Consider the following 27,103-nt stretch of genomic DNA (forward strand, 5'->3'; position numbering starts at 1 on the left):
GGCCTCAGTGTGCAAATTTGGCTAAATAGTGGATGAACACTTCTAAAGATTTTAGCATGCTTTGGGGAAGATATAGCCTGTAAGCCTACCTTTCTGGGCTGTCAGCAGCTGAAGAAAAACTGAGCAATTAAAAACAATCAAAGTCAGGCATAAATTGGTGAATTATTTTAATCAGGAAAAGCTGATTAAATATAAACTCTCTCACCTTGAAGAAACACACGGGACATTGATCAGAGATTAGCCTACGGGTCTATTTTTGTACCCTCTGTTTGATTTACAAGACTGATGAGGGGTGTGTCTTCAGCAGAGGGTTAATCTGCTAACTAACTTCCGTGAAACGTGTGGTTAATTTAATTTAGTGTTATCTGGGCTTACATATTGAGTAGCCTACATTTAAATACCAACTAATGAAAACCTTTTTTTAAACTTTGGACTGTAATCAGACCACGACATTTTGTCTTGCGTCATTTCTAGACCTACTATGCCCCTCTGTTTTGAGTGTCCTCGGTGCTTCACATTCCGTCTTGTATAAGGGTTAGTGTTGTGTGTTGCGGCTCCTTTAAGAAAAACCCGACCATGACGTCAGTGGTAAGACCTGCTCCTCCTAGCTGTCTGTCCGTCGGAAAGTGAAGTGTGTTTGGCGTGCTACTTCTCTCGGAGTTTTTCTCTACTGTTGTATATCTTTCGTTAAGTGTTATTGAGCTTTTCAAAAACTTTATTCGAGTTTTTTTTTAAGTTACCAGTTTTAAAAAACCTTGTCCCGTAGCTGATTTATGGGACGTTTTAGAAGAAGGTCCTGAAGTAGTCTTTCTTTCAGGAACTGGTGGACGGCGGACCCCACCGGTGATGGATAAGCTAACCGGTAGCTGAGTTGTTAGCCGAGAAACACAGGTCAAGAATAAGCTTAAGCTAGCATGCTAACAGCTAGCTAATTTAGCATTTTGACGGCTAACCGAGAGTGACTTTGTTAACCTGAACGTCAGAACTACCGCGGGCTGTTTCTCGGGCCTGGCCTGCTACACGGCAAACAGTTCGTCACAGGCCGTCCAACCCAGGAAGAAGCCTCGGGTTGTGCTGCTAGGAGGGAAATAAGGCAGTAAAGTATTTTTGAGAGGGGGCGGTTGTTCGTCTCTCAGCTCACACCGAGAGCATGCTGTCCAACGCACCGAACCAGCCACTGTTTCCCAACCCGGCGGCGCAGCAGAACCCGGGCGGGCAGCAGAACCCTACGGGCCAGTTCCTCCCCTTTAACGCCAGACCCAATTTACAGATCAGGAAGAACGCCATTACCGACGACTACAAGGTAACCAGCCAGGTGCTGGGGCTGGGTATAAATGGCAAGGTCCTTGAAATCTTCCAGAAGAAGACTGGAGACAAGTATGCGCTGAAGGTAGGTCATATGTTCGTGAATTAAATGGTCAGAAGGCAAGCAGGTTAAATCTATGCAGGAAAAAGGCACAGCCAGGAAATCTGGCTAGCCTCAAACTTGTTATTGAACAGGAGCAATTCTCCTGGAAGTTGTGTGTCAAGCTGTTGGTTTGTGGAGCTGTCTCCTCTTTCAGTGGCGATGTGTCTGTCAAAACCATCTCAAACAGCCATAACACTTGTTTTAAGTGCCACACCACAACTATAATTTAGACTAAATAAAATGAGAAGCTTTACAGACTTGTTGGTTTAAAGATAGATTAATAACTGATCATTAGTTTAAATTATTTTTTAAGCAAAAAGCCCAATAGGTCACTGTTTTCTAGTTACTTCCCTGTGACTGTTAGCAGTTGAAGTCTTCTATGATAGGACATTGAATACATTTTACATTTTGTGTTGGTTTTTTTGCACTGAAGGACACAAAGACATCACCTACAGCTCTTTGAAAATGTTATTGTCAATTTTTGCTATTTGACATGTTGACTTGGTAATTGAATGACGGACAACAATTTGCAGGTATCGTTTATTTTGTTATGTATGGTCTGGTGAAGGCCGTGATAGTGATGGTCTACCCACCTGAGTTCTTTATTTATTGCTGTCCCTGATCACTCTACCAAAATAACAACCTTGTGTTTGGATGAGGGGATTTTTCAGTTTGAGGCAAACTTGATAATAACAAAGTGTTTACACCATCCTTTATCTCAGCTCTGATGTGCTGCCCCTTTTCACAGGTGCCACAGCCTATCATAAACGGTTCATTTCAGAGCAAGTTCCTGTACAGGCTTTGCAATGTTGTCAGTTTCTCAATCTGCTTAAGCCTTTTTCCGCATTATGCAATTGTTGTGCGTGTCGTCCAAGTCCACCAATGTTTGTGTTAGGATCAAACTGTGTTAACCAAATATTGTTTGGTAGTATCTACCCTCTGATTTGGCTCTGTCTTTAAACTAAACTCCTCACCGACGCCTATATTTTTTTGCAAATTAGAAACAGTTTAGTACAGGCTGTAAAGGGACTCTGCACTATTGGCAACAACCTGCAGAGATCAAAGATGTTCTGTATCGGTCAATAATTGATCAAGGGCAAACGTCACACAACAGCTGTCCACACATAGGTGAGCGGAACATGACCCAGGGAAACAATAATTACTGTGGGCCTAATCTGTTATTTCTTTATCTTTTCTAAAGGGGGTCGTCTGTGTCAAAATAAGTAATGCACAGAATCTTCCCCAAGTTAATCGCTGTATGGGAACTTCCTGCGTGGTGGTTCAAAACTGAAATTCATTTCAAATAACTGGGTCAGAGCTTTTCTCTACTTGTATGTGTAAAACTAAAATGCACAAATTCTTTCTCAAACCGGTTTTGGGTTTTTGTATATTGGTGACCAATGTACAAATAGTTTTTAACATAAACGTCCTGTTAAAATGATTACATTGTTGTACCTTGTCGAGTGTCTTCTTACAAGACGACTTCTTTTCCTTGAATTTTGTTACACACTATTAACTTCTTCTGCATTTCTCTAATTTTTTCATGAGGCAGTTTTGCTTGAAGCTATACATAAACTGTCAAGACATTCATGCCTTTTTGGCATCTTGCCATCCCTGGATTTTTAGGGCCATGATAGTATTGTTGTGCATCAAATGAAGTATGAACCAGAAATAAATGTAGACAATAATATTTTTTTATATTATTTCTACAATGCAAGGACAGAATAGTATGGATCATGCACTGAGATAAAAAATGATTTTCTGAAATTGAAAATAATTAAACACTTGGCCGAAAAGCCGAATACAGAATCTTCTTTTTTGTTGTTGCAGTTTTTTGATTTGTTTTTCGCCATTGCATTAATTAGTCTAAATGTGGATTTTATTATTTTCTTGTCTTGCTTTCAATGAAAAAAAAAAATTACAAAACTACAATTTAAAATTTTAGTTTTCAAAATTCCAGGAGATATAACCTATATCCAGAAAGCCGGCCTTTTCACTTCTGCCTTTTTTTGTTGCCATTTTCGGCCGAATATTTTCGGTGCATCCCTACTGCAGACTTTTTTGATTAGTTCTCTGAGATTTTGAAATGCTTTCGCACTTCTGTCTTTTGCTGCATTTATAAACTGTGCACTATTTTGATAACATAACTGAACATAACAGAATATGATGTTAATATTCCATTGTTTAAACATCTGGACAGATGTGCATCTTAAAGCTGCCCGTCTGTCAGATAATAGCATATGTAGTATGAATACACACCTGATTATATGACCACTAAATGATGTTCAACCCCCAATTTACCCCTACAGCTCTTAAAAGTTTGTTGCATGCTAGTTTTACTTACACTGCTAATGCCGTTGTAAGACAAACTGTAGCCATATAGATGGAGGTCTTCACTTAAATGTCCTTGTTGTTTCCTTCACTGCTGTCAGCTGAGTCAGCTGCATCTGTTGTATTCATTAGGTTTGCAATAGACACAAGGACCAGGAAACTGCAGCCCGGCCCAAGGTGACATATCCTTGTAAAACTCATCTGTCTCTTGAACCAAGTTTTGTGCTAACAGTGCAGCTGAATAATGTGTGCTTGTTGGAGACACACCGTTGCAGATAATTGAGGAGACCTCTACATTTTAAAAGGAGGGCTGGATGATATAACGATGAGGGGTGGGTCTGTTCTAATACACCTTAAACTCTACCTGCCACTAGCTATTTAAATAGAAGAAGATGAAAAGCCAATTATGTTGCAGGAATCGGTATGCTTTGCCAACATGCTTCTAGATTGGGTTGAATAGAAATACCCGAAATGAGAAACGATGATGGACGAAAACTCAGTGCCCATGACCAGCTAGAAGCAGGACAAAGCATGTGTTTCTGCTGGTTACATTTAAGTATACCATTAACACATGAATAAAAATCAATCCCAGTGTCCATGAGCTTGCTGGCTAACACTAATATTTAATCTCTAGCATCTATTCAGGGCTTAACCCTGGGCTGTTATTGGTGGAGACAGTCAGCAAGGCTGCTGTTATGCACCAACTTTAAAAATGTCAAACTTGAAAATATTATTTTTATTGTATTAGTAATTATTATTACTAACGTAGCTGGTTAAATGAACATTAGGTAATACTGTCACTGAAATATAATTATATATTTATATAATCATACTGTAGGCTTTTTTTTTTTTTTAACCTTTATTTATACAGGTATATCCCATTGAGACCGAAGACTCTTTTGCAAGGGAGACCTGTTTTCCTTTCCCACGTTACCATTCACACACACATTCGTACACCGATAGCAGGCTAACTATCAACATTCACACAAGGCAAGGTGGGTTAAGTGTCTTGCCCAAGGACACAACAACTATTGCCTCGTTTCCACCGAGTAGAGCGGGTCGGGTCGGAGCGGCTCAGAGCGGGACAGCTCGCTTTTAAGAATCTCGGTGTTGTTTCCACCGCCGACCCTACCCTTACTGGTTGGGCGGGGTTTATGACCCTACCCTTACTGGTGGGGCGGGGTTTAGGCTGGACTGCGATAGCCGCCGCCAGAATGTGGGTCAAACTATCGGGCTGTGGAACAACTGTGGTCAAGCCAGCGGTCTCTTGTTTTTGCATGGTCAAACCAGCCGCTTCTTTATTTATTCCCCCCGTGTTGTTGAGAGCACAGAGACGGCTCGGTGCAACTGATAGAGACAGTGAGCGTACAGCGTTGGCTGCGGCAGCTTCGTGACATCGTAGCAGTGGGACACAGTGTAGCCAACTGATTCATTTAATGACGAGGAAAAACACCACACAATAAACAGTGCCGCGCTCACATTTTCGCCAAAACACACTGACTCTCTTCACTCTAGCCGAGGTGACTACACACGGCGGAAATGATTCTTTCGACTAACTGTGGTCAAGCGGTCTCTCGTTTTTGCTCGGTCAAACCAGCCGCTTTTTTATTCATTCCCCCTGTGTTGTTGTGATTGTGTATTTACTACTATCTAGGCTATGGCGTAAACACACAGAGACGGCTCGGTGCAACTCATAGAGACAGTGAGCGAACAGTGCTGGCTGCGGCAGCTACGCAGTGGGACACAGTGTAACCAACTGATTAATTTATTGACGAGGAAAAACACCACACAATAAACAGTGCTGTGCTCATATTTTCGCCAAAACACAAGACTCTTGCCGAGGTGACTACACATGGCGGAAATGATTCTTTCGGTCAATCAAATGACGGCAGTGTGTAGCTCCGCATTTTCGGCACCCTTTCAGGCGGCTAGTACCCCTACGGAGGAGTACTGAGATTTGGAGCAGCTCAGAGCGGTTAGGTGCGCTTAAACCCTACCCAACTTTTGGCAAATGAAAAGCCAAACTACCCGGACCGAACCGCTCCGATCCGACCCGCTCTACTCGGTGGAAATGAGGCATATGACACAGGTGGCAGGGCGGGGATCGAACCTCCAACCTTTTGATCATCAGCCAACCCGCTCTACCAACTGAGCCACAGTCGCTTTGTAGCATCTGACAAAAAACAGTGCACTGCACACTGTGCCAAACTCGTGCTAGCTCAGACGGCCAACACCACAAACCTGTTTGATCATTTGAAACATTATCACATGTTAGAGCATGAAGAAAGTAAGAATATATAGTTGCAAATAGTGCTATTAGTAGAACCTCGACAAGCACCAGGGCAGTAAGAACATAATTGTATCAAGATTAGTTTATATCACAATTATCAGTCTGGTATCTTCAACTTTAACTCGGTAACAAAAATCAGCTCGTGATAATATTCTTGGTCATCAGAAGTTCTTGTAAGTCCTAAAAATGAATCTCTTGCTCCCTTGGAACGCTTAATGCTTGTCAACTGTCGCAGAGAATCAATATCTTTTGACTTTGTGGCTTTTTATGTAAGACGAAGCAATGTGCCCTTCTCTGTTGATTAGTCTGCCTTTTATAGTGTCCTGCCACGTGCACACTGTATGAGGTATTTGCAGGTATCATCTTCCAGCGACTACATTTTTGTAAGCACCCTAGTGGGCCGGTTATTGTGGTTAAGGCCACATTCTGACCAGAAATAACTCCATCTACCAAAAAATAAAAGATGTGTTTGTTTGGCCCTGTTGCTACAGCATACAGGTAAGAAATGAATGAATATATACATAGATTGAAGGTATATGAGATTCCAACACACTGCATGGTTTTACAACTTGGAACATCATTATTGGATATTGGGGGCAATCTTCTTTGTCTCTGTTTTTGTGGTAAACGGTAGAATACTGCCATTCATGTTTCAATGTATTTTACCCTATATCTGCTCTTGAATGCAGCACACTGTGTTGCTGGATGACGTTGCATTTCAGAAAAGCTAAGGTGTGTGTGTGTGTGTGTGTGTGTCTCAGGACCCCCCACTCTGCCAATGCAGTGGTTCTGTATCAATTAACGAAGACTGAAATGAGTCCCTGATTTTTAATGCTATTATGCTATTGTCGATCCGCACATGTCATGGGCTAAGGCAGGTAGTTACATTGGGCCATTTAGTTCAGGACCGGTTCATATGTAATTATTCAACACATAACATGTTGTGTGTTTCTCTTGTCTCATCAAGCATGGCCAATGGGCTTTATTTAATGAGTTATTTCTAAATACAGTGTCTGGTTGGATCCTGTACTGTATGACTAAATTGTATGAACAGTGTGTTTTCAGTTTTCATCACATTTTAGTTTGACCTCTGTATATTGCTATGTGGCTTCTACATAATCTGACATTAGCCAGTTTACTGTATATCATTCTGTTAAATAGAAGAGGTTGCAGTGATGTTAGCCTACATAACATGGTGCAAAGATGGCCAACAAACAAAAATATTTTCTTAGTTTGAGAGTACGGGCTCACCAATCACTCCTTGATCCTGGTTCTGCGTCATGTGGAAAGGAACTCAGTGAAATGTGCGTCGTTAAGCTGAATATTTTGGCCACTGTATTTGAGTTGTTGAAGTGGCGCTTCCTGAAATTCGGAGAGATGTGGAAGTCACTGTGGTGAAGTAAATACACCTGCCAAGAGGAGAGGGGGGGGGGGGCGGAGAAAAGGGGAACTGGAACCATTGGCCATTTCTAATAGAGGGTTTTTTGTTCTTGTTTATGGGGTTTGGAATACTGCTGAAGAGAAGAATCCAGACTTTGCTTTAGAGAAGTTTCTTTCTAGTGACATAAACCCACTGCACAGCATAAATCATTCTGAATCTAGCATTCTCACTGTCTTTATGTCTGAAGGTTACACAGGAAAAGCCGGACCCATGCTTCAATCATGAGATGGCGAGAGAAAGGAAGGGATAGTGAGAGAGAGGAAGGAAGAGGAACCCTTTGGGTAATTCTCTTCCTCTTTTGACTTGATGAGTGAAATCTCTAAGATGTCTTTTGTTAATTGCTGGAAGAGAACCTTCTAATTTTTTCACTATGCCACGATTTCCCCTTTGAACAAGAGCAAAATCATTTTCGTGGTCTTTGTATTTGACTTAGCAATTTGGTCTTTGTGACTTGTTGTGTCATCGGTGACTCTCCCTATACACTTATTTATTTATTATATTTAAGCAATACATCACGACAGGCTGTGGAATGAGCTCATTATACCACAGTTAAGGGGCCTGTTCGGCCCGACGCAAAGCAGTATACAGTAGGGGTGTGCACGTGTACACGTGTACACGTGTAACCGTTTAGTAAATCATAACCGTTTAGGAAAAATCAATAAACGAAAACCGTTTTTTTTTTTTTTTTTTTTTTAATTTCAAAGTTTTTAAATATGTTCTGGAGACACGCGTTTATTGATTTTACATCACTAATAAACTAATTGGGGAGGATAAAAGCTAGTCTGCCGAGAATCTGTCTCTCTCTCGGCGAGTGTGTGTGAGTGAGTGTGTGTATCGGCGCACACACACACGGGGAGTCGCCGTGCTGGGGCTCGACTCACAGCCACGGAAGAGAGATGAAAGATAACCTAAATATTAAAGTTACTCGGTTGACGTGAACTACGCTCGTAAGTAGCCCGAACTTTATAACACCTGTTCAACATGCATTTAACGTGGACATGTAGAAAGCGATAGGCTATATTAATCAGGAAATGAATGAAGCGCGATTATGACGGCGAACGTGTGTGTGTGTGTGTACCATGGACCTATTATAAGAGGTGTGTAAACGAGCGTAGTTCCTGTCAATTGTGTGTTTACAGGCGAACGAACGCGTATGTGTGTGTGTGTGTGTGTGTGCGCGCGCGCCTACAAGACGGCGGGCGCACGAGGACAATGACGTAACGGTTAACCGTGTACACGAAAAAAAATTTGTCGTGTACACGGTTAGGCATTTTTGTAAACGTTCACACCCCTAGTATACAGTATTATTTATTGTTACACTTCCACAAGAAGTGTTTACGGTGACAACATGTTCTCTATATCTACTATAGATTAGCAAGTTCCCTTCCACTGATCTTGTGTTGAGAAGGACTCATAAACCCCGTATATCATTATTTTCTAATCAAACACAACAACATTTGATTTTACAAATCAGCTGCACATTGGCCAAACTGAGCCGCATATTGGATATAGCATGGATTGTGCATAAGTGCTTTTAAGAGTCCTACTCTGATTGCTATCGGCAAATGTCCTCACATAAGCCAAATTGATTGGCTAGGTGTTACACTGTTGTCTGTTCTGGAGTAATGTGTCTTACCTCCAGGGAATGTGCTTTTCTAAATATAGCCAGGTTACAACCATACAGATAGAGGGGCTAAGATAAACAAGCCTGCTTATTGACTTATGTGACATGTTATTGTTGTCTTTCTCTATTGTTTCACTTTGTCCAGTCACAGTGGTTGCTGTGTAAATGGCTGGTACATGCTGGAGTGGCACTAGCGCAGTGATCAGAAAAGGATTCTGTATTACAGCCTGCGGTGTTTAAGTCTGAATTTTGACTTTGTTATGAAAACACTTTGCCAGATCACTTAATGCCATTAGATCAAATGTCTCCTTCTGATAATTTTGTAAATATTTGTGTGACATTTGTGACAAACAGATTAGCTGAAGTATAAGCTCCTGTGGTAAACAGTTATCTTGGTGTTGTTATCTCTTTTGATCAAAATATGATGCACTGGATTGCAATGTATATCTTCTGTGATCGGGTGCACTAGCCATTCACCCCCACCTCCTTGACCATGTCTGTCTCTGTTGCCTCCCTTTCTGTTGGGTGTAGTGTATTTGGAAGGATGTGGTATTGTGGTTTTGATAGATCAACCCAGAACTAGCTAGCCAACTTCATATGTGATACTTTGAGTAATTTAAACTGTAGCAGGACTTATTTATGAATGGTTCTGAACACTTCATTAATGGCCACGGCCGAGACATAAATTCATAATTGTATATATGCAGGACTCAGTTTCCACCGAGGATTCTTTGTGTGTATATTTTCTCTGCTTAGGTCTCATGACCAGTTCCTAATAAGGAAGCATACGGTTGAATAGTGCTGAATGGTGTTTAGGGTAAAGGGAACTAAATGGTCTTCCCTCTTCCAGAGTTCATTCATGTAATATGCTCTGTTGCTTTTTTATAATATTAGCCAAAATGCTGCACAAATATAATTTGAAGCCTTACTGTATGTTCTAGTTGTTCAGTAGAGAAGCAAGCTAGCCCAAACTTTTCAGATCTCATAACACGCTAAATCTGATATTTTATTATTTATTTATTTAATAAAAATTTTAATAAACAAAGTGGTTATCACAACCGTCACTTATTAGTTTTGTGTTGATCACCTGAGTGATTTAGTTGGCTGTTTTAAAAGTGATGTCTTTAGCTTCCAACATGGTGGAAAAGACAATGAGTATGAACTTCAAACTTAAAAGGAATAGTTTAACTTTTTGGAAAAAAGAAAGTGACACTGCCCTTAGGAGGGTTTATGTCTGGGCTGGGTCCAGTAACTTAATTAAGTTTTCAGTTTGCCTGGCAGCTGGCCTGTATTGTGCTTCCCCTATTTTAGATTTTTGTATTATTTGTCTCTGTACACACTCACACACGCACACACAGTTTGTATTATCTGTTGGCATCAAGCGCAGTGGGGTCAGAATAGTGGAGTTGATGAAGCCAGCTCATAGGGACATAGAGATGCTAATGCTACTCCAAATACCGTTTAGTCTTTACCTTTAATACACTTTTTTTTTTAAAGATATTTTTTGGGCATTTTTATGCTTTATTTGATAGTGCAGAGAGACAGGTGAAATGGGGCAGAGAGGGGAGTGACATGCAGAGAACGACCGCGGGTGGGAATCGAACCCGGGTCTGCCGCTGGGCCCGGCCCGGGAGGGGGACGCCTTACCAACTGAGCTAAAGGCGCCCCCCCCTTTAATACACTTCTTAAGCAACAATGCATCAATATCTTATCTCTCACCAACCCTGCTGTTCCTATTTAAAGACTCCATCTTTTGTTTCCATGCAGATCTTTCAGCAAGTGTCAGGAAGTGACAGCTTTTTCTGTGTCGTACTCTCGCTTCCTTCCCCTCGACCGTCACTTGTTTTTTCTTTTTATAAATTTGTGTCTTGAAGTAGGACAAAGTTAGCCTGGTGCTACCAGACCATCGTACTTCATTTCATTTGTACAGAAGGTCTGGCAGTGCTGTAATTGGCAAACGTTCACTCATGGAGGCGGGTGTCTGTTAAAGTTTAAAACTATTGGATCTGCCCAGTGCCACTCTGGATTAGCCAACCAATCGCATAACGTTTGGTCGTCACGTGTGTCATGAGCCGGCTTCTGGCCGCAACTGAAACTGGAGCGCGACTTCGACGTCATCGTTCTCAGCCACTCGTTCTGTTCGCTGATTGGACCGGCTGTCGAATCTCCGGCAAAACTGGGAAATGGGCTGTACACCCAGACTGACTACTGAAGGGAAAATAAAATTTGTCCGGAAGTAGGCGGGCGGGCGGAGCCAGGCTAGGACAAAGTCACCTGCTGGCTAAGACACCTACAAACTAGCCATCTACGTATCTGTCTGGAGAGCTTGGATGTGACTGACATGAACAGAGCTTTATTATGACATTGATATGATCTTTTTTTGAAGCGTGCAGACGGTAGCCATTTAGAATATTTTTCACAAACCTTAAAACACAGTTGTTTATGCATTTCATACACACACAAACTCAGCAATGCAGTGGCTTTGTGAGGCCGATAGCAGATATCCTTAATCAGATCATGACATATTGACACACAGACACAGATACACCTTCTGCTACCTTGGTTTTTAACCATGTATTGTCAGGTTAAGAGGCTTTTCAGATTGAGCCAAACTTAACCTGTCACCCCTTTAATCTCTCTGTCTTCCACAGAGTTTCACTGGCCTGTCCCCCTCAGTGTGTGTGATTGTCTGTTTTTCTTCTTTTCATTTCATCATGCCTGGACTTTTCCTTGGCCCATGAGTGGCAGGTGGAGACTGGGTGCCCCTACAGCTTACCCCCCCATCCCACCTCCCACTGCCCTGCCCTGCCCTGGGCTTTTGTGTTGGCTAGAGAAAGTGTATTGTGTGCCCATCTGCCCCCTTGTCTCCCTCCTTCCCCACAAGTTCCACTGTTTACCCTCAAAGGGCTGACAGCTGATGGTGGGGGCTACACAGTCACATAAGCACAAGCACAAGCAGAGGTGGTGGGGGTGTGTTCTTGTCTGCCTATATACGATTGTGCATTTGTTAAAAAGACAAAGAAGTCTTTAATTGTGGAGGAAAATCAAAAAAAAAAATGTGTGTACAGCGTGTGTGTGTACAGCGTGTGTTTTCAGTATGCATGCACATACATTTATCTTTTAAATATTCTTTGGACATCAGAGCAATGGCAGAAAAAAGACTCTCAAAACAAAGTGTGCAACTAAGTTAATCCTAAAGTTAACTACATTTTAATAGACAGTGTTGCAGTTGGTGGAAAGACCACATGCTATGAGCCATTTTGAATCCGATCCCTTTTTATTATTGATATGCGTGTGTTGATTTGTGGTCAATTCAGAACTAAAAAAACAAAACTATGCGAAGGTCCTGACTCGTGATTATTGAATTCATGTTCTATTACAACAAGTTACACGTGTTTGTGTGTTTCTCAGATTAAATGTATGTTATATAAAAGTGACAATTAAGGGTTTAATATATGTTGTGAAACAGACCTAACACAAATATCGATACAGTAAAAGCAGTTTCCAAGCAAAACCCTGTTGCAGGGATGCACAGTTCAGACAAGTTGTACATCAGATAAGACGAGGCTGGAGATATCATAGTAGTGTCAATAGTGCTTTAGTTTTTTTTTAACAAAATTGGTGGTTGACTTTCTGGTATAGAAATCAGTAGATATACCACCCAGGAGTAGTAAAACAATAGTGTCTGTCTATAAATGGATTACCACATTGTAACGGATTGTGTGGCTCACTTCTTTCATTTTCAGAATCATTTAAAAATGTACACACAATTGGCAGTTATTTCGCTATATAGAGAAGCGTCAATGTGTCGCGGGATCACGGGGGCAATTCAGTCCTGTACTGGCTGTGTTTGTGTCCACATGTTCATGTGTTCCTTCTATGGGTGTTTTTTTTTCCTCTATGCTGTGACGCACACAGTTAGTCCCACCCTTGTTTGTTCTGTCCCAAAGGGTGCTTGAACTGTGCAGTGTGTTCGCTGTTGAGATGAAGCAGAGAGTAGAACACTTCTACCAACTCCGCCTGGCTAAAAAGACTCACTTTTTATTGGTCAGTCCTAAACAAAAAAACCCTTACTTCTAAATGGAACAATGAATCTATTTTGTAACATGCCAGTACATAAATACAAACCTTAATTAATTACAAAACAATGAAGTAAAACAACATTTTATCACTCGGATCAGAAGTATGAAAATATGAATCGGTTATCGGCCTTGCCTTTCCAATATCTTGCAAAGAAAGAAGCAAGTAAGGTCACATTTAAAGAGCAAAGTCGGTATCTATATCTCTCTCATTTCAGTCTAACAATCTATGTTGTCAGAATACCAAAGCAATATTTAAACATTCTTCATCACAGCAAGAGTGTTAACTAAACTGCATAGAACTGCCTGCAGTGAACTCTGAAGACTAAATGTAGTCAAAGTGATGAAGCATTGAAGAAGCTTGTATGCTAGAGTGACGCAAAGAAAATGAATTGAGCCTTTAGTAGGCCTTTTATCAAATGTAAAAAAGTGTATCAAATATACTTGGTTGGATTTGACATGTGTCTGAACTCCACACTGCTGTCAAGAGGCCTTTCAGACGCTAGGGTCCGACCCGTTGCAGATGTAGATCCTAAATCGCAGTCTTTGCGATTTGCTAATCGCATTGTTTCAAATTGCAATTTTGATTTTAAATCTGATTGTTCAGCACTAGGCCAGAACATTCAATGCATGGACATGTAAACCCAAGTTACGGTCTGCCTACTGTACTCACCAGACCTTTTCAAAATGTCATTTTGAAGGAAGGAGATTATTAAACAGTTATCCTCAGTTAGATTACTAGTATACAGGCTGATTTCTCTGCAGGTTTCTAATTGGATTTTCCAATGTACAACTGCACATGAATATTTGGAAAAAGTCTTCCAGCAGAGCGACGGAATGAAAGGAAAGGTGATTACTTCAACAGAAATACATCATTCTATTCTAATTACTTCATCCAAATACAATTTACAATAACACAAAAAGCATAGGAAGTATAAATAACTTATTTTCCACCCCTGAACATTTGACCATGAACATTGAGACCCTCTCACTGCACGATACGCACACAGAATCAAAAATAAAATCTGAAAGCGGTGTTACAGTAACCAGGTTACTACAGTGTATGCAAACCTGACATCTGATTTACAATGTAACCTAGTTTAACAGAGTAACCTAGTTTCTTGTGTGCATGTAAACACACTGACAGCCTTGTTGGGCCAGCCAGACAGCAGTCTGTATCGCCCAGCATTCATTGCCCACTGTAACGAAGTCAACTGTTGTGTGGTGACCGTGGGCAGGGCTGGAATGTAATACACCACCAAGATGAACACACGCTGGCTCATTGTCAAAGCTACAGAGCTGAATTCCTTCCATTGACTGACAGGATTATTTTTGAATTTTACTTGTTGTATTTTCTATTTTATAATAAAATCTGTAAACAAACACTAGCACTTATTTAACCTTAAACTGTCACTTCTTCAGAACCTATACTTCGAACAGCAGTATTACTTGTAAGATGTTCAAATCTACAACTCCTCAATTTCTGAGGGAAAGTGAAACTATTAAATGTGGAAGGAATCTGCTCTCTGCTGGCCAAGTAAATAATACCAAAAACAATGAAGATAGTAGTCACAAAAAATAAATACATTCCCCATTACAATACTGTTTTCAACGGTGTAGCTGTGAAATCAATACGTCTATATTTTGGTGGACTTGACGATATTTTCTCTTTTGAGATCATTTCAGAGGTGTATTCCTTTTATTTGGCAAATAAATGATTTTATTCTTCTGAAAACGGGTCAGCTGGTTTCCTGAGCCCATTTCATGACAATATGCTGTGTTACAACTGAGGCAGCATGAGTATTATTGGATATCCAGGTTCTGTTATGTACATCTCTATAAATGATGTGTGACTTTGACTGTTTATATTGATATGGTGAAGGCACCGCAGATCCTGTTAAAACGTTGTTATTTATCCCTCCCTTACACATAAACCGCTCGTTTTGGCGTGGGATTTCTTCATTAATGGGTAGTATATTTAACATGAAACTATTGCTTTAGAATTTGGTATTTAGTTATTGTACCTCCTATTTAGCACAACAAACCAACTTCTATGTATTTTGAAAATAAACAGCGACAATAACTCTGTGAATTAATTTTCTCAGATGACCAATATTTTTCTTATTTCCTAGCTTTCTACCATGTCTATGAACATAATAACAATGAGTTCCACAACAACATAACACTTCATGGCAGGTACCCTAAGGCCATGGGTCCTGAGTGTCTTTGAGTAGCATACTGAATGTGAAGTGTTTTAATAAAACAATTTTAACTGTAACTGACCTTTCAGTATGACTACATGTTGCTGTCAGGGATTAATAATGTAACGGCAATGAATTAATAACATGATTACATGTGCTTTTTTTTAATGGTGCATTGACCTAGTCACACACCAAGAGGGTGCTACATTCACACGGGACTGGATTGGGAGAACTCCTTTTCAACATTATGCCAGCTGGCGGCAGCATTGCACCTCTGTCTTCCATGTTTGCTACTGTTATGAATGAGAAGGTCTGCAAGTCTGCAATTGGTTTCATGTCACCTAGTATGACACATCATTTTAGGCCACACAATGAAACGGATGATCACCAGGGGTCTTTCACTTTGGCCATTAATTATTATATGAAGGAAATTAACAATTTAACAGTGATGGTAACTTACTTAACGTATTATGTTTTATAATTGGACCCTTACGTTTATGTTTGTTCTTAATCAGCCTTACCTTCCCTGTCTCTGTCCTTCTGTCTAGATGCTGCAGGATTGTGCCAAAGCCCGCAGAGAAGTGGACCTCCACTGGAGGGCATCGCCTTGTTCCAACATTGTGCGCATCATTGATGTCTATGAGAACCTCTACCAGGGCAGGAAGTGCCTGCTCATTGTCATGGAGTGGTGAGTGTGCAGTTTGTGACACACTTACGTAAATACCTTTCCTTTTGATGTGATGGATACAATGAATATAAATGAATGAAGCTCATTTTGCTCCTGTCAGAGACTTTACTGCCAAATTGTTGGTTTTTGAATCAGCCCAGCTAGCAAGCTATCGGCTTCACTCTGCAGGCACACTGGACTTTAGCGGTTGGACTCTGGTTTTGAAAGAGATTAATTAAATTGACATTAATTTATCGAAACAAAGGCTTGTGGATTAAGCTTTTGTTCTCCATAAATTAACTTAATTGTTGGCGTATATTACAGACGTTATTTGGATTTCAATGATCCCATAACCAGTACAGTATTGTTTTGTTCATTAAATCAAATACTCTGGGTAAAGGTTGAATTTCCTTGTATAAAGTATTTCCAAGGTTTGGGAAGGCAAGTACAAGAACGCCTTGATTACCCTGAGCAAGGGGGAAGTGATGAGCATCTGGGTTAACGGAGAAGTACAAGCCAAACTTAAGGCACAGACCTCCACCTACAACTCAGGGGATTTGGAGGAGTATAGCAAGTCCAGGTATGCGCTCCGGATAGCTTTTAACACTGCTAGACAGTACAGTGACAGAGTGGAGTCCACCTTTCAGGGCCAGGTCGCTCTCTTCACTTGTAGGCTTCTACTACACATTTTCTTCTTCTTGATTTTGATTTGAATATTTTATTATTGTGTCATGCATTAGCATGCCCAGCCCACAAGGGCTTACAAGACACCATTATAAAACACAGACAGACCAAAAATAGATGCTAAACAATACTAACATTAACGATATAAACCATCCTGACGTTTCATCCAGGCTTTAGAAACAAAAGAAGCTAACTTATAAACATTAAACGTAAACAAACATTCCATCCTGACATCATCATCATTACTCTAGCAAACAGTTCTTCTACTGTATATTGCATTGTTGAGAGGAGTCTGGGACTGATTGCCAATGACTGCTGCTGTAATTATTGTGCATATGACAATAAACATTCTTGATCTTTCTTTCTGAATTGTTCTAGGAACATTTTCAACCAGGTTAGTTATTGTAAATCTGTTCTGAATGAAGTAGAAATTGACCAATTTCTTCTAAATGAGCTAAGTATAGCCTCCTCGCCTTCCTATTTCCATGTCTCAGCACTTAAACCCACTAAACTTGTTGCACGTGCACTCATTGGGGTCTGTGGTTACATTGTGTCGGAAGACAGGTCCACTATCTCTGCACTACGTTCACAGGCGCAAAGAACTGCTGCTGATGAGTAACTTCCTTTGAGAAAACAAGCTCAGCATGAAGTGTCAAAAAACAAAAAGTAGTTCTTCTGATAAAACCTAAAACGTTTCTCTTGAAGAGTAGATAACCAAGATTGCTTTTCTTTTATCTCTTTTTTTTGGCGTTTTTCTGCTTTAGTAGACAGTTTTTGGAGAGAAAGAGTTGAAATGGGGCAAAGAGGGAAGGACATGCAGAGAACCAACCAAGGGTTGGATTAGATCTGGGTCTGCTGCGAGGCCTGAGCCTCTATGGAGACGCTCTAACCATGAGCCCCCTAGTCTGCTTTCCTTTTGACACTGCTGAAATCCAGTCAGACCTATATTCTGCTGTTAAAGTGTTCTCCAATGTTGTAATGGGTCACCATGTCATTATATCAAAACACTAGGTAATTAAGCTAAATCCTTGAGGATGAAAGGGCATTGAATGTTTGATGAACTGAACTGTACTAGGATAATGAAGCTTGTTTGGACAACGTGCAAAATGGTATTTTGTTGCTTTCAACCCAGTTTCCAATAAGACCTTAGCTATGGGGTGGTGGACTTCCATTAGCAATATTCTTCAATAATTAGTCATTCAGTTTCGGTTGACATTCCCAGAGCGGTCAGTGTGGTGTTGACTCAACTCTATTTTTGAAACTATGCGGTTGTAATTTGTGTAACATTATACTGTGAGAACTTTCGATTCGCCAATTCTTATACACTGCGTTCTCCGTCATCACAAACTCTACTCTTTACTCTTACTTTTTTTTAAGATATTTTTTGGCATTTTCAAGCTTTATTTGACAGTACAGAGTTGAAATGGGGAGACAGAGAGAGAGGGGGGATGACCTGCAGTAAAGGTCCACGGGTCGGACTCGAACCCGCGACCACTGCAATGAAGGCCGGAGCCAATATGGTACGCGCTCTATCCACTACGCCACCGGAGCGCCCCCAAACTCTACTCTTTAGGGAGGATAGCAATGTGACTCTTCAGTTACCATGAGAGGAGATGGACTTTAAAGGTAGAGTCAGCAATTCTGGAGAAAGCGTGTTATCCAAAGCACTTTTTGTCACAATCATTGAATATCTCCTCAGGATCTGCTACGTGTCCGTACTGTGTGCGCCCTAAAAATCAATCTGGTGTTAGTTCAAAGCTTAGGCTCTGTAAACTGGTACGTAAACAAAGGGGTCCCACTGTAGCTAGCAACATGCCGTTGACATTGCCTGGGTATTAACACTGGATAATTTTTTGTAGTGCATACACAGTATGGAGGGGTAGCAGACAGTGAGGAGATATTCACTGATTTTGAAATAGTAATTTTGACAACAAGCATTCTCCAGAATCGCTGACTCCACCTATATAGAAAAATTCCTTTCAAATCCAGATGCAGTAAACTGCAGTGCATATCTGACTAACGATGACTTTATGACCTGGTCCTAAAGCAAAAGACATTATCTATATAGCTTGTTAATAAAGGTGGAGTAAGCAACTCTGGAGAATGCTTGTCAAAATGAGTGAATATCTCCTCACGATCTGCTACCTATCCGTACTGCTTGTGCTCTGAAAAATAATCCACTGTTTATACACAACATAGGCTTTGTAAATGGTTATGTTGCTAGCTACAGTGGGCACCCTTTGTTTACATACCAGTTTACTGAGCCTATACTGTATATTAACACCAGATTACAGTGCATATAATACAGACGGGTAGTGGATCGTGAGGAGTTATTCACTGATTTTGACAAAGTGATTTTGACAACACGCCTTCCCCAGAATTGTGACTCCCTTTTATACCTCAGTTAACACATCATATATAAGGTAACCATGGCAATGCCTCTTACATATAGAATAACTTGGGTGCATACGTTACTGAAAGTGACAGTCTTGCACTTTCAGATCATAGATCATTCGTAGATTGAATAAAAAAAAACTGCTGAACAATTGGGTTTTAATAAATTCATAAACACCTTTTGTATAATTTTCTTCAAAGCGGTTATGGTTTCTCCACCCAGTACATCTCATCCTCTCTACTGTCGCGACAACTCCACACGGCATGTGAAAGAAGGCTGTTCAGTGCTACTGCTGAGATGGTGTAAGATCTGCACTCTTAGTTCTCATTCTCGTCATAATCATTAAGTATCAATTCCTCCGAGAATTCACACAAAACCTAAACGGAGAGGGTGTGGTCAAGAGACCTCAAGTTTATCTCTGCCTCTGACCGCATTAAGAAGCAGTACGGTGTGAGAAATGTCGACAGAATTGAGGGATTGCCTTGCCTCACTTCTTAAGGTTTCTCACATCAGAATGCCTGCTGCCTGCTTCTCAGAAGGCAACACGTGAATGTTTGATCGTGAGAGGTTTGAAGTCTGTTGTGGGTAGCACCGCGCCTTTTGGTCTGCATGTCCTAACCTCCCGTTAACTCATGCATGCCTGAAGATACGGTCTGTGCTGTCATGCACATTTTGTCTCACTTACACACATACACACACGCTCAAATTGGCATGGATGAATATACCTGAAACTCACATAATGAGCAAAAAGTCATAATGAGTCATAATGAGCAAAAAGATTAAATGAAACTTATCAAGTATGTTGAGTAGGATTTTCTCATGCACAATAGAATTCAGGTTAACAGGCTAGTTTTCTTTCTTTTTGACAGTGCTTGCTTGGACCAATAACCTTTTATGTAATTATATAAGCCGTGGACATTTCTGTACTACCTTTGTAAATACCTGTTCAGGTTTACAATTTCACAAGTCTTTTAAGTGGATCAGGAAATTGTGAGTAATAAATCCAGTATAATAGTATAGATATGCAGTTTTAAGTATTTCATTTAAAAATTCCATAAAGTGCAAATAATATAGCCACCATTACGTGTCACAAGCCACAACAAGCACACAGGGCCGTCAAGTGATGTTGTAAAGTTTATCTTTTTATGAGGAGGCAGCAGAGGCAGGCTAACGCTTCAATTTCTGCTTAAAAAAATGCACGCACAGAACCCGAGAGTGAGGCAACAGGCTAAAAAGTCAAGAATATTAAATTATTCCTTAAACGCTAGTAGTCATGATGTAATGTTAGTGTGCTGAACTTGAGGTGTGAACTATTAATTCAGGTGGTCAGTAATTGCCTGCGTGGGTCGACCACAGATTAGGAAACCAGTAGGAAGGGAAATAAAGCCTGCATTCTCTTTGGTTTAAAGCAACTGGCAGGGGTGGCTTATTCCCACATCATGACATGCAGTGCTTTTGGCTTTGTACTTTATTTTGCTTTAAAATGTGATCGTGCTAGTTTCATACCTTTTTTTTTTTTTTTTTTTTTTTTTTTTTTTTTTTTCTTTCTATCTAGAACCATTCTCTGCTAATTTTAGGTCACTGCTTAGTAGTAATGCTGCTGATGTCAACCACACACCACCATGACTGTGTCTGGCTGACCAGGTCTTTGTAGAGCAACCTCACATGATGGCGCCTCCATGTACATTCATGTGACATGTCGATGCAGGTGCTCTTAGGCATATTTCAGAAATGTAAGAAAGAAATGTACTAAGAGAACTTCCTTTCCCTTTTTTTGTTCTCAGTATGGATGGTGGTGAGCTCTTTAGTCGAATCCAGGACAGGGGAGACCAGGCCTTCACAGAGAGAGGTAACAAGTTTATGTTACAATGACATCAATGCCTTACATAACAGTAGTATTACAATGTTTCAGATAAGAGGTCAGATCCACAAAACTACAGCCGCTTATGTAGCAAAAATTACCGCTAGTGATATTTTTTTTACATTTGCTGCTCCTAGCCAGTATGCCTGCTCTTCAATGCAACACCCAATTCACTTGTACTCTCTGTTAAAATAGCTGTTTGTGTCTTTACTTTAGAGGCATCTGACATCATGAAGAGCATCGGAGAAGCCATCCAGTTTTTGCATGCCATCAACATTGCACACCGAGACGTCAAGGTATGTGTGAAGCCTTGTAGTATCACATTATGAAATGTCCTTGCTATTGATGAGATTAACAAGAGATTATTTCCATGCTAGTAACTAACAGCATACTGTTCTTTTTTCTTCCCGCTGGCTTCCCGAATCCTCACTGCAGCCAGAGAATTTACTGTATTCCACTAAGAGGCCCAATGCCCTGCTCAAACTCACAGATTTTGGCTTTGCCAAAGAGACCACTACACACAACTCTTTAGCTACTCCTTGCTACACACCCTACTATGTTGGTAAGGATCTGTTTCTGTATGTATTGTACTCTTCATATTCACTGCACTTTTGGCTTAACAGTTAGAAATGGCTCATAACACATTTCTCTTCCTTTTTATTCTAACCTGCAGCTCCAGAGGTCCTGGGCCCGGAGAAATATGACAAGTCATGTGACATGTGGTCGTTGGGAGTCATTATGTATATCCTGTAAGTCCTTTTTTCTTCTCTTGTCACCTACTATACTATTTATGAGGTGATGCAACTAACTTTGTTTGTTTTTTTTCTTTTCTATTCTTCACCTTTTAACAGGTTGTGTGGCTATCCTCCGTTTTATTCTAACCATGGTCTAGCCATCTCTCCTGGGATGAAGAAGAGGATAAGGATGGGCCAATATGAGTTTCCCAACCCTGAATGGTCTGATGTATCAGAGGAAGGTGAGCCAACTGCGTAAACTGTGATAATACTCATGTATTCCGGTTATGTGGCAAACTGTCGAGACTCAGCCTTCTTCCTAAAACTGCTCGAAAACCAAATGATGTAAAGGATTTCTAAAGAAATGTATCACTCAATTCAAAGTAATGTGAGAACTCAAGAGGAATTTATTGGATCGACAAGCAGAGGAGCACTTCTGAAAACAACTCTCCTTGGTCTGAAAAAAACATTTCATTACGATATTGTTCCACAAGCTCTTGCACAAGCTAGGTGAGATGTTTAATGTCTGAAGAACACGCTGGCTTTTTGGTTTGAGCTCTGATGAAGGAAATGAAACTGATGCAGGTGTCTCACCTCACATTTGCTGCCGTCGGTCACTTTCACTACAATTTGAAAGTGATGGCTTATTCACTGAGTGATATAGACGATTTGAAAGGAAAAGAAAGAGAGGAAAAAAAGCGAATGTGGTAAAGATTTGGCTTTTACCTGAACAATATCTTCCGCTAACAGATGGATACCATGGGTTCTACTTACTGTAACACACTCCAGTGCGTCTTTACTGTCTCTGTGTGCTATCTCCTTCATCAGTGTAGTATTTCCAAATTCAGTTTTAGATGATGCAGTACATTGCCTGGGTATTAACACTGTGTTGCAGTCTGGCCTCTGAAATCTCCCAAACTTTTATATGTTGCATTTACATTACCTCTGTTAGAATATGGGAAGTCGAGTTTGTGTTGTTTCTTTCTCAGTGGTTTTGAATTTCGGTGTCACACTTGAATAGCTGAATTCTTTTTAGTTTTTAACGAAAAGCCCAATTATGTTCACAGCTAAACATCTGATTAGGACCCTCCTGAAAACTGAGCCGACCCAAAGGATGACCATCACAGAGTTCATGAATCACCCATGGATTAATGTAAGCACGTTACGTTTTTCTAACTCCCTTTAAGACCAACCTTTCAACTCGAATTTGCTTTGACATCCTTTGGTGAAGTAAAGATTTTAATGTGCGTCTTTGTGTCTTCCTTAAGCAATCAATGGAGGTTCCCCAGACCCCGCTCCACACCAGCCGGGTGCTAAATGAAGAAAAGGACGTGTGGGAAGACGTCAAGGTAAGACATCTGGTTCTCTTTGTATCAGTTGGCCTGTACAGTAACGTTGCCGAGTTAGTCAATAGCCCCTTTTACACAGCCAGTGAAAGCCGGGAAAATGCCCGCATTTCGGCCGTTGGCCCTGATGTATAAATGCTACCGTTGCAGAACGGGGGAAGAAAGGCGCAACAGATTGTTCTGGGAATTTTACTACCTCGGGGGTAGTAAAATTGCGGACACAATCTGTTCCGCCTCTCTGTATAAATGTGGCTGCTTGTTGATGCGGAACAGTGTGACGTTCCATAGCCTACGTTCTAAACATGCGACCATGTAAGCAGTTGAAGGACCATAGATAGTTTAGCAATATCACATAAGGAGTAATGTAAATGTTTAACATGAATCACGGCAGCACGATGTCCCGTAAAAATCACCAAAGAAAAGGAACGGCGGTTAACCTGTCTGATTATAAGGTCCGCTGCTCAATCCAAATCACCACGCTTTATTTTTCAGAGTTTGTGTATTTCTGCCCGGGGGAATGTATTCAATGTAGTGGCCAAACTAGGCTAAGCTAAGCTAGGATGTGTCCCGATCGCCGCCGCTATTCCTATTATCCAGCAGCCTGAGTTTATCTCCACACATTATTTCAGTCTACAGTAACGTGACTTCACACACTGTGTGTGTGTGTGTGTGTGTGTGTGTGTGTGTGTGTGTGTGTGTGTGTGTGTGTGTGTGTGTGTGTGTGTGTGTGTGTGTGTGTGTGTGTGTGTGTGTGTGTGTGTGTGTGTGTGTGTGTGTGTGTGTGTGTGTGTGTGTGTGTGTGTGTGTGTGTGTGTGTGTGTGTGTGTGTGTGTGCGTGCGTGCGTGCGTGCGTGCGTGCGTGCGCGTGCGTGCGTGCGTGCGTGCGTGCGTGCGCGGAGGGCGAGATCAACCTGCACATCACAGGGACAGTAAAAGACTGCAAGCACTGCCACTTCTGCTCTCAACACACCGGCCAGTCTTGTTTACATGCAGCTGACCGGTGCAGCGCTAAATATACACATCACACCTAACGCTGCTTTCAGGCCCCCTCTTTCATTCCGGAATGTGTAACGCTGTATAAATTGGCACACTGATGCGCCAGAATGCCGGCTCTGCTTGGTTCTGTGTAAATAACACAGAACCAAGCAGAGCCGGCATATTGGCGTACTGTCGTTCCGTCATTATGCCGCAATCTCTGTGTAAAAGGGGCTTATGTATCTAAGGTCACATGATGTTGAGGCACACACCTTTAACATACCTTGACCACCGTCATTTTCTTTTTGTCCGGTCGGTGTAAGAGGTAATACTGGTGTTATTCCCTGGTGGGAACCTCTTTCCACACCTCGGCATCCCTACTGTAAAATGACTTTATTTGCACATGGAAAGAGTTGCCACCAACCAGTTATTATGTTCTCAATTTCTGGATGTCTGATTGATAAAGGAATCCAGCTTGTGATATCAGAAAAATTTAGATAGCAAGTGAAAAGCTTCCCATTTGGCGGGCGTTGTGATCTGGCAACTTGTGCCCTAGATTGATGAGCAAGGCAGTGTAATTATGTCTATAGAAAAACACCACTGACCCTGCTTGGTTGTCATTGTTTTAGGAGGAAATGACCAGTGCCTTGGCAACAATGAGGGTCGACTACGAGCAGATCAAGATCAAGACCATTGAGGACTCAAGCAATCCACTGCTAACGAAACGGAGGAAGAAAGCCAATAACACCATGGCGGACTAATAGTCTGCCGTGCACTGAGACGCACGCACGCATGCATGCACATTCAAACACAGGTTGTAAAAAGGAAGCAATAATTTGTCGACACGTGAGTCGCATTGCATGGATTTTATCAGCGTTTTATTTTTTCATGTCAAATTCTAATGTTTTGTAGGAGTGTTGTTTTGATTTTCTACCATTTTAACAAACCCACCACTCTGCTCGAGCAGGGAGGATGTTTATCTGTGTTTTTACACCAGTGAAGAGATTATGAATTCTAGAAAAGGACAGGAGAGGGAATCTGTGAGATCTCCCTCCTCTCCTTTCCCAATTATCAGGTTGTGTACCCAGTGGGGCTTGAATGTTGGAATAGAACACGAAGCCTTAGCATTAGTAGTAGTTAGTTCACCCATAAGCCCTGTGCTAGCTCTAGCCCAAACCTGTGAATGTTAAAAAATCAAATGGCTAAATCCCAAAAATACAAGCATGGGAAGGTTTCTTTTTACATACATGCAACGTAAGCAAATGTATTTTTGAACTGACAAGAGGAATGTATGGACTCTGTCCCTGACTGTTGGAATTAGCTGGAAATCGTCGCTCATTTCTGGGTCTTGTGTATGTCAGGCTTGGTGTGTCTTTTAGTGAATGTCAAACGGGCCTATGCACGCACACAAGGGCCATGTGCCATTCTGACAGAGCACCTCACTCTTGGCCCCTCTCTCCTACCTTTTTGAATCTACGCTTGTTTTTTCAGGTACGTAGTTTTAGCGCAGAGAAGGATGCCACGTTTAATAACAAAGTGGCTCCACCTTACTCTTGCACGTAGCTCATAGGAGAGTAGGAGCCAACTGATACTGTATTTTTTCATGGATTTTATGAATATATTAGCATATGCCTTACAGAGTGTTGCTGAAGCAGCAAAAGGCTCCCTACCTAATCCCTACCTACTATTTGGTTCAGGCATTTACCAATGTTATGCTTCAGAATTTATAACATTGCCAGACTATATTTTCAGGGTAATGCTATGCAGATGTCTTTGTCAGATCTTAGTTTACTGCTAGGACCTTGCCATTAGTCTTTATTTCTGTTAGCAAATTTGTTGGAGAGTTGTCGAGCGACAATAAGGAGCGTGTGTGTGTGTGTTTTTTCATGTAAGCAGTAGCACCCTCTGGGGGAATACATGGTTCAGACATGACCGGCCAGGCTCTGGAGGTCTTTCTGACTAGATCACGTAGCGTCACTGTTGGTTGCACCAGTTTATCAGTCAGGAGGGTCAGTGGGACTACTCTGTTGCCAGTACTCTCCAACACTTCTCTTCCACACCTCCTTGGAGGAGTGATAGCAAGTAAAAAGTACTTAAGAGCTGCTCCCTGGTCCCAGAGCAAATTCTGACATACCACCAACAAGCTTACATCACAATCAGACAGGGTGTGATGGTTGGTTTCGTTCTGTTAACAGGACGCTTCCCATTTCACTTGGGATCATGGGGAAATGGTGGTTTTATTTTGGTCCACTTCACTTTGTAAAAATCACATCCACAATACCTGTCACATCGCAGCTACAAACTTCTAACTGCAACCATGTTCCTTGAATGTTTGTGACTCTGTTCCTTCTGTTTTATATTTTCTTTTCTTCCTCTCCAGCACCCTTTTTTTGTAGTGGGAGCACAGATGTGTCTGTCTTTTGTTCTTGTCAGTGAGTCTGTTGAGCTCCACCTGCTGTACTTTGTCTGCTTCAGCTTTGGATTAAAAAACACATGAAACAAAACAATCCTGCTCCTCTATCTCTCTTTCTGGATACGAAATGACTGACAAATAGCAAAGGCCGTTGGAGGTGGTGTTCTGCACTAACTTCTCTTACATAACAGTGTAGACCTTCAGTAGCACAATAACTTTACAGCATTGTAACTTATTTGAGAGCAGTAAACAATCTTTACATTTTCTAAAATCTCCATTTAAGAAATAATGTTTAATCTCGAGCATTTGGTAATCTAATTTGTACTGAAGCTTTATTCAAAATATATCTCAGTAGTTTCATACATCTTCAATTAAGGCTTTGCCTCTTTGTAACCAAATAAAGAAACCAGACATTTAGACATGAGCTATGGGATTAAGGGACAGTGTCACCAGAAAAGGTATACCTACATACTGTTAAAATTAAATAATGTAGTAGCAGACAGTAATGCAGACATTTGCTTAAGATAGCCATGTCTTTATATGTGTCACCCATTCTGAGTTATTGGTACATTTATAAAAATCGAATATCTTGATTTAATCCTGAATAAATTAAATATATAATATATAATTCAATTTTAAAGATTTAACCTTTGC

General features: G+C 41.0%; 1 protein-coding gene across 1 annotated transcript; it reads left to right on the plus strand.

Annotated features, from left to right (window-relative positions):
• The first annotated feature begins 626 nt into the window (after positions 1–626).
• On the plus strand, positions 627–26,530 carry mapkapk2a (MAPK activated protein kinase 2a). The gene is made up of 10 exons (XM_080025516.1): positions 627–1,390; positions 15,923–16,062; positions 20,905–20,969; positions 21,198–21,277; positions 21,417–21,543; positions 21,655–21,730; positions 21,833–21,957; positions 22,783–22,868; positions 22,984–23,064; positions 24,666–26,530. The coding sequence occupies exons 1-10, from the start codon at positions 1,151–1,153 to the stop codon at positions 24,795–24,797; spliced, it is 1,152 nt and encodes a 383-aa protein (XP_079881642.1). The 5' UTR covers positions 627–1,150; the 3' UTR covers positions 24,798–26,530.
• The last annotated feature ends 573 nt before the right edge of the window (positions 26,531–27,103 follow it).

The sequence above is a fragment of the Ammodytes marinus genome (assembly GCF_949987685.1).
Source record: "Ammodytes marinus genome assembly, chromosome: 4".
Taxonomy (NCBI): Eukaryota; Metazoa; Chordata; class Actinopteri; order Uranoscopiformes; family Ammodytidae; genus Ammodytes; species Ammodytes marinus.